Source organism: Triticum dicoccoides, chromosome 7B (assembly GCF_002162155.2).
Source record: "Triticum dicoccoides isolate Atlit2015 ecotype Zavitan chromosome 7B, WEW_v2.0, whole genome shotgun sequence".
In the NCBI taxonomy this organism is placed as follows: Eukaryota; Viridiplantae; Streptophyta; class Magnoliopsida; order Poales; family Poaceae; genus Triticum; species Triticum dicoccoides.
The window spans coordinates 715,740,524-715,749,057 of NC_041393.1; the positions used below are offsets into that span (position 1 = coordinate 715,740,524).

At 48.3% G+C, this 8,534-nt stretch overlaps 1 protein-coding gene across 1 annotated transcript; it reads left to right on the forward strand.

Annotated features, from left to right (window-relative positions):
• Window positions 1-628: 628 nt before the first annotated feature.
• Window positions 629-4,345, forward strand: LOC119340716 (hydroquinone glucosyltransferase-like). Its single transcript, XM_037612636.1, has 2 exons — window positions 629-2,145; window positions 3,084-4,345. Exons 1-2 carry the CDS (start codon window positions 711-713, stop codon window positions 3,119-3,121), a joined length of 1,473 nt encoding a protein of 490 aa, XP_037468533.1. The 5' UTR covers window positions 629-710; the 3' UTR covers window positions 3,122-4,345.
• Window positions 4,346-8,534: the final 4,189 nt, after the last annotated feature.

An 8,534-nucleotide genomic window follows, 5' to 3' on the forward strand; every position in this document is an offset into this window, starting at 1 on the left:
AGATATAACGAGAGGGTGGATGTGCACCTCATTCAGCTTGCAGCATCGCGCCAATACGAGCATCTCAACACTAATTACTCTCCACCCCCTGATTTTTATGGGGTTAAGCCTGCCTCACTAATTAATCTCCAATCAAAGACTTATGTCGAGTCAAACATTATAAACTTTGACCAAATTTGTATAAAAAATATGAACATCTACAATATCAAATATACATAATATGAAGCTACATTCCATAATGAATATAAAGATATTCCTTTGGCAATATAAATGTTAATATTTTTTTCTATAAATTTGGTCAAACTAGAGATACTTTCACTTGAGACAAAAGTTATACGCAGACTAAAAAGAACGAAGCGAGTATTACAATTCGTTGATTCCGTATTATAGAGTCCGTGCGTGTAGTATAGCCGGGATGAACACCTAGATTGCAGATCTCGACAATGGGATTGCCGGAGAAGTTATGGGCGGTGAAGAGGTTTGTAGACGCTAGGATAGGCCCCATGCATGGAGCACATAGTACGTGTCAGACCGCGTGTGGTGGCCGGGCCGACAGGCACAGTACAACCACCAGACCCTCACGCTTTTATTTTCCGTAGTACGATCCTTCTGCTTATAAGCAGTATGCGTACGTGTTTGCTGCCGAATAAACGCTAGGGGACACACTAGCTAACACGGTCTCACGTATTAACTAGCTCGTTGTGCTGGTCATGGCCGCGGCGCCGCACGTCGTCATCCTCACGAGCTCCGGCTTGGGCCACGTCCTCCCGGTTTCCGAGCTGGCGAAGCGCCTCGCCGTGCACCACGGCTTCACCGTCACAATCGTCACTTACGCCAGCCTGTCCACGCCCGGCCACTCCTCGCCGCTCGCCTCCCTCCCGCCGGGCGTCTCCGTCGCCGCGCTCCCGGAGGTGTCCATCGACGACCTCCCCGCCAACGCGCACTTGGTGACTCGCATCCTCACCGTCATCAGTCGCGCCCTGCCAGCGCTACGCGACCTACTACGCTCCCTCCTCGACCTCCCAGCGGGGATCACCGCCTTGGTGACCGACATGCTTTGCCCCGCCGCGCTCGCCGTCGGCAAGGAGATGGGTCTGCCTGGGTACGTCTTCTACACCTCTAGCCTCATGTCTCTGTTATCGTTTCTCTACATCCCGGAGCTCGCCAGGACCACCACCTGCGAGTGTCGCGACCTCCCGGAGCCCGTGCTGCTCCCCGGGTGCGTGCCGCTACACGGCGCCGATCTCCTCGAGCCCCTCCAGAACCGCTCCGACCCCGTGTACCAGCTCATGATCGAGCTCGGGCGGAACTACCTCCTCGCGGAAGGCTTCATCATCAACACCATGGACGCGTTGGAGCACGAGACGCTGCTGGCGTTCAAAGAGCTTTCTGACAAGGGCGTCTACCCGCCAGCGTATGCTGTGGGTCCATTCACCCGGCGGCGGTGCCCCGACTCCAACGAGGCTAAGCACAGCTGCTTACGGTGGCTGGACAACCAGCCGGATGGCTCGGTCTTGTACGTGTCCTTCGGCAGCGGCGGCACGCTGTCCACGGCGCAGACGGCCGAGCTGGCGGCTGGGCTAGAGACGAGCGGACAGAGGTTCCTCTGGGTGGTGCACCACCCCAACGACAAGGACAGCAGCGCGGCCTACCTCGGCACTGCCGCTACCGACACCGACCCGCTGAGCTATCTGCCGGACGGGTTCGTCGAGCGGATGAACGGTACAGGGCTCCTTGTGCCACTGTGGGCGCCACAGGTGGAGATCCTTAACCACGTCGCCATGGGAGGGTTCATGTCTCATGGCGGATGGAACTCCACGCTGGAGACCGTGGCGGCAGGCGTGCCGATGGTGGCGTGGCCGCTCTACGCAGAGCAGAGGATGAACGCAGTGATGCTGTCATCGGATCGGGTGGGCCTGGCTTTGTGGGAGAGGCCTCCCCTCGGTAAGGACGGAGCGGTTGTCGCGCTGGAGGAGGTGGCGGTGCTGGTCAGAGAGCTTATGGAAGGGGAGAAGGGTGCCGCGGCGCGGAAAAAGGCCGGTCACCTCCGGGATGAGGCCAAGATTGCTTCGGCGCCGGGCGGGCCGCAGGATCGAGCTCTCGCGATAGTGGCTGACATGGTATCCTTGCATCGGAGGAGCCACGGTAAGTAAAGAGGAAGCTCCCTAAAAGAACTGAGTAAGAGGCATGGTAGCTGAAGTTTTTTCTTCATTCATGTTGTATCGATTGCTATATCTGTATTTTACATTTAAATATAGAATAATACATTTTCCTTTGAAGATATTATTATTACATATTGTAAATTTGGAAGCAATTTTAAAATTATTCTAAGGTAAAAGAAGTAGGAGGATCTAAAATACTTGTGTCATAAACTCGTAGCAATTGAAATGATTAACGACAATGATCAGGTGGGTAATCAAATCTAAGCCAATAATGACAGGGTTTTTAGATAGATCTTTTTATATTATCGATCTACGTATTTCAATATTTGCCATGTGCTCTTACTATATCAGGAAAATCAAAATGCAAAAATAGCAAATTTGATTATGCTCTAGATGTTCAGATTACATGTGAGACCATAGGTGAAATAGGCTAACACAATAGCAGAAGAATTGAAAAAGCCATCTAGAAAAATAATATAAATAGTGGATTTGAATTCTTCATATTTACTGGAAAAGAAGAAAGTAGAAACTCACCTCCCATTGGTGCGGCACAAAAGGAGAGGAACCAAGGGTGATTGAGCACAATATAATCCTTTCCAACTACATCTGCATATATCAACAATATAATCAAAGTATAAAGTACAGGTAATGCTACTCCAACTATCCATGTATGGTCAAAATCTACTATCACTTTATTTCATTTTTATTTTGCGAGTAAAATATTATCGCTTTATTAAATATATAGGAAAACAAACCACATAAGTTTCGTGGTAGTATCACCGACTTTTATAATTATCATATGGACATCCAAATGCTCTCCTTTTAATTGTCAAATTATTAGCTTATTGCCAATTTTTTAACCTTGAAAATGTGAATAAAACCATATTATCCTAATTTAGAATTTTATCATTACCTTGACAGAAATGAAGATAGTACGGCAAAATTTCAAACCAAAATAGCCCAATGAATATCGTCGTTAAAATATTATGCATTGAAGGCATGTAGCAATCGACAATATCAATTTAATAGCCCCATGAACGGATGAGGATCGTTTGGCTCTCTGGTGCACCATCAACCGAAATTGGTACCACTATTGATTACTATGAGATGGCAATAATCAAGTTCACTTTTGTAGTGCAGACATGTAACTACTCCTGCTATAATACACTGCATTATTGCATAATAGTACAAGCACATGCAGCTAGTTAATGCGCCTGAAATGAATGATACATGCAGCTAGCTAGTTAATGCACTTTTACACGATCTAGTTACATTACACAATGTGATCTTTTCTACAGTCTTTTTGAATTTCTGAACATTTGTTGGCTGCAAACTATGACGCACATACAATGGTTTCGGTATAATCATGAGAATGTTCTCAGTGTAATTTTGTATGAGAGAAACTCTTAGGGTAATCGTTGGAGTGCTACCTTTTGAGGCAATTGATTTCCATAAAAATATCATAATTTTTTTAACTTAACACTTGGCAAGGGAGTCGGGGGTGTGTTGGTAGATAGCGGGGCCAAAATTTCAACCCAGAATAGCCCAGTAATAACGGGGCAGGTTTTCAAGCCCGGCATAGTCTACCATCTTAGCATAAAATATGTTGAAAATAACGGGAGCAGCATTTCTACTGGCAAATTAAGTGTGCGCGTTCAGTGTGGCAACGGGAGCAGAGAGGCATACTGTGTGGTGTGGCGGCTATGAAATGGAAGATTTAATATGCAATGTTCATCTATTGTGTGCTTGAGGCATCAGTCCCTCATGAGAGAAGAAGCTGCATCATCTGAGGAACGTCTGAAGATGTCTCATACACATAAGTGCCGTGGCAAAACAGCTGAGTCCAATTACAAGCTGCAGAAGAGTTGGGTTTATCATCAATCTTGTTACAACAGTTTCACCGTGTGTCCAACTTCACTTACCTGGGTCCATCATCATGTCTGATACAGTTGAGAAGAAGAAGATGAAGAAAACGATATACAGCCACAATTGTCGATTGACTGGAACTGTAAATTTCATTGTCATGTTCAGTTAGGCAGGGAACAGCAACATGGATGTTACGGCAACCGAGGCTATAAGTAGCATGAAAACAAGAACGACGTGTACACAGCCATGGCCAAGTGAATTATGTAGATTGTCACGCGCCATCTTGTCAGAAAGGGATCACATCTATTTGCGAGCTACTCCCTCCGTTTCATAATATAAAAGCGTTTTTCACACTAAACTAAAAGCACCAGCACTTTGAGCTCCCAAAGCTCATCTGATGACTGACATCCAATTCTTAGGAAGGAAGCATTAACATCCATGTTACAGTAACCGAAACTAGACATAGCATGAAAAGAAAAACAACATAGCCACTGCCTGTAGATTGGCACGCCCCATATTGTCAAAAGGGAGACGTTTGGATACGGCAGGCCGGCCGAAGCTTGGGTCGGTCAGCTCGCTCCTCACGCACGTCTTATCGAGCATGTGTGCCACGTCCTCCCACATGGGCCCGCCACACCACCCTGCTTCCTTATCCTTTTCTTCTTAGCCACACATTTATCGTCGCCAGAACCACCCCCTTCTCTCTTCTACTCTTCCAGCCGCGGCGCCGCAGTGCGCTCTTTCGTGCTCGCCCCGACACCCTCCCCTGGTAACTTCCACACGGTTGTGCTTGCACGAAGCCCCTGTTAGAATAAGTTGTAAAGAGATAGGAGTAGTTTAAACTTGTAATCTTCTCTTATCTCTTCTTCTGTTATTCCTCTCTGTAATCAACCGGGCATCGATCTATCTCTTCTCTCGATCGATGCCTTCCTTGTAAGCCACGGCATACTCTCTATATAATACAATGCGGCCCGAGCAAAGGGTTTAACGCTTCCTCAATAACTTTACATGGTAACAGAGCCTCTTCCTCGACAGATCAGGAAAGATCGCATCTAGCTACCCCTTCGACCGAGAGAGATGTCCACCACCTCCGCTGCCATGACGGCCAGCACCGTTGGTGCGCTCACCACCTCATCATCCTCCGCCTTTGCCTCCTCCTCCACCTCCACCTCCACCAACACCTCCCTCCTCGGATCGCCACCCCAAGAGAAGCTCACGAGGGGTAACTTTCTGCTTTGGAAGGCCATCATGCTGCCCCAGATCAAGGGCGCACAGATGGAGCACCACCTCAACGCGCAGAGCCCGCCACCGCCGGCCACGATCACCATCAACAAGGACGGCAAGGACGAACAGGTCTTCAACCTCGCACGATCCCTCTGGTACGCGCAACAACAGCAGCTCCAAGGATTCTTGATGGGATCCCTATCCCGCGAGATCCTGGCACAGGTCGCGACGCTCTCGACGCCGGCCGAAGTTTGGCATGCTATCCACGCCATGTTTGCTGCCCAAAGCCAAGCTCAAGCAATCAACACCCGCATCGAGCTCACGAATCTTCAAAAAGGTAACATGACAATGGCTGAATATCTTGGCAAAATAAAGAGCCTTACAGATGAAGTAGCTTGCACCGCCGCCGCGCTCTCCGATCCGAAGATCGTGTCCAAGATCCTTGCCGGCCTCGACATGGACTACAACCCTGTGGTCTCGGCTCTTGCTGCGCGGGTGGAGCCCATCACGGTTCAGGAGTTGTATAGCCAGCTCCTGAGCTTCGACGCTCGCCTTAGTCTCCTCCACGGAACCAACGTTCGACAGTCATCCGCCAACTCTGCCTCCTGTGACCGTGGCCGTGGGCGCGGTCACCAGGGGCAACGAGGCGGCGGGCGCGGGCGCGACAACAGCGACTACACCAACAACAACAGCAGCGACGGTTACAACACCGGCGGCAGCAGCGGCTACAACAACAACATGGCAGGGGGTGGTAGCTTCCACGCCAACAACAGCCGCCGTCCCTCTTCCTCACGTGCTCGTCCCCGGTGTCAGCTCTGCAAGAAGGCGGGACATGAAGTCATGGAGTGTTGGCACAGGTACGATGAGAACTTTGTGCTTGACTCTCGCCATGTTGCTGCTGCCATGCGTGAACAAGGAGGAGAAGGAGTTTGGTACGTTGACTCTGGTGCAACGGACCATGTCACAAGTGAACTAGAACAGCTCGCTCTCCGTGAACAGTACCATGGCAGTGATCAGATTCACACCGCAAGCGGTGGAGGTATGGATATCCAGCACATTGGTCGAGCTTTTATTAATCCCCCTACACTTAAACGTGATCTAGTGTTAAAAGATGTACTTCATGTTCCTCAAGCCGACAAAAACCTTGCATCCATGTCTCGTTTAGCCAATGATAATAACATCTTCTTTGAAACTCACCCTCGTTACTTTTTTATAAAGGATCGGGCAATGAGGAAACTCCTACATCACGGTAGATGCATTGGAGGTCTCTACCCATCACATCTGAAGCACTTAGTCGCAAGCATCGTCAAGTCTTCTCCATCATCAAGCCCTCTTTGGCAAGGTGGCATCAACGATTAGGGCATCCGTCTTCGATCATTGTTAAACAAGTAGTCAATAAAGGCAATCTCTCATTGTCACATAGTCCCATTAGTGAGTCCGTTTGTGAGGCTTGTCAATGTGCCAAGAGTCACCAACTACCTTATCCCAAGTCAAATAGTGTATCTCATGCTCCTTTAGAGCTTATTTTCAGTGATGTATGGGGTCATGCAAGAGACTCCTTTGGCAGAAAGAAATACTATGTTAGTTTCATTGATGACTTTGGCAAGTTTACCTGGATTTATTTACTTAAACACAAATCTGAAGTTTTCTCTGTGTTTCAAGAGTTTCAAAAACTTGTTGAATGACACTTTGACAAAAAAATCTTGACAGTCCAAAGTGACTGGGGAGGGGAGTATGAAAAACTCAACTCTTTCTTCCGTAGCATAGGCATTGAACATCATGTGTCTTGTCCTCATGCTCACCAACAAAACGGCTCTGCTGAGCGGAAACATCGCCACATTGTTGAAGTTGGTTTATCTCTCCTTGCCCATGCATCTATGCCTCTCAAGTACTGGGATGAAGCATTTATTACTGCCACATATCTCATAAATCGTCTCCCTAGTAAAGTTATTTGCAACATCACTCCATTGGAGCGGTTATATCGTCAAAAACCCAATTACAACTCTCTCAAAAAATTTGGTTGTGCTTGCTATCCCAATCTCCGTCCTTATAATCGTCATAAACTTGAGCTTCGTTCTACTCAATGTGTCTTTATTGGCTATAGCAATCTTCATAAAGGATACAAATGCCTAGAAGTTGCAACTGGATGGATTTATATTTCTCGAGATGTCATTTTTGATGAAACTCTCTTTTCGTTTGCTAAACTTCATCCAAACGCCGGAGCCCTTCTTCGTACTGAGATAACACTGCTCCTATATCACGGGGGTGGATTAAATAAAACTAACAATGTGCAAAATTCTGTTGATACAAATGGTTCTGATGATGCTTGTGCAAGATTGGGGCGTCATTTTATGTGTGCAGAACAGGACAAAGATGGCGCAGAAAATGAAGCTGATTCACCTGGTGGCAGCGGCGCGCGATCTGGTGCTGATCCGCGCGTCAGCACTGTCCCTGTCGTCGCGCGATCCGATGCAGATCGGCATGCAGCCAATCAGGCGCACGCCAGCGCGGGCCCGCCTCGGTCTGACGCGGCTGTGGCCGACAGCCTCCACCCGGTGGAACCCACCACTCCACGCGCCAGCCCACGCGCGGGCGAAACCACGTCTCCGCGCGGCGCCTCACGAGCCGGGAGCCCGCGGATCGAGCCAACCGTCGCTGACTGCGGTGTGCCTGCGGGGTCTGCGCGTGAATCGCCCTCGGATCACGGGCCGGGCCTCTCTGCAAGTCCTGTGCGTGAATCTCCCTTGGATCCGGAGTTGGGATCGTCTGTGCAGGATTCCATAGCATCTTCTGCACCAGGATCTTCTGCGCCTACAGCACCAGCGGCTTCTCGACGACATACTCGCTCACAGTAAGGCATTACCAAAGCAAAAGAATACATTGATGGTACGGTCAGGTATGATATAGTGAAACGTGCTTTTCTTAGTAATATTGGTGAACCAACAAATTTGCGTGATGCTCTTGCTCACAAAGATTGGAAAGAAGCTATGGATCATGAATATGATGCACTTATGAAAAATAAAACATGGCATTTAGTACCACCAAGGCAGGGTCACAATGTTATTGATTGTAAATGGGTATACAAGATAAAGAGAAAATCTGATGGAAGCATAGACAGATACAAGGCTAGACTAGTTGCTAAAGGTTTCAAACAGAGGTTTGGTATTGATTATGAAGATACATTTAGTCATGTCTGCTACTATTCGGCTTGTACTGTCTATTGTTGTTTCTAGAGGATGGAGCTTACGCCAGCTAGATGTTCAGAACGTGTTTCTTCATGGT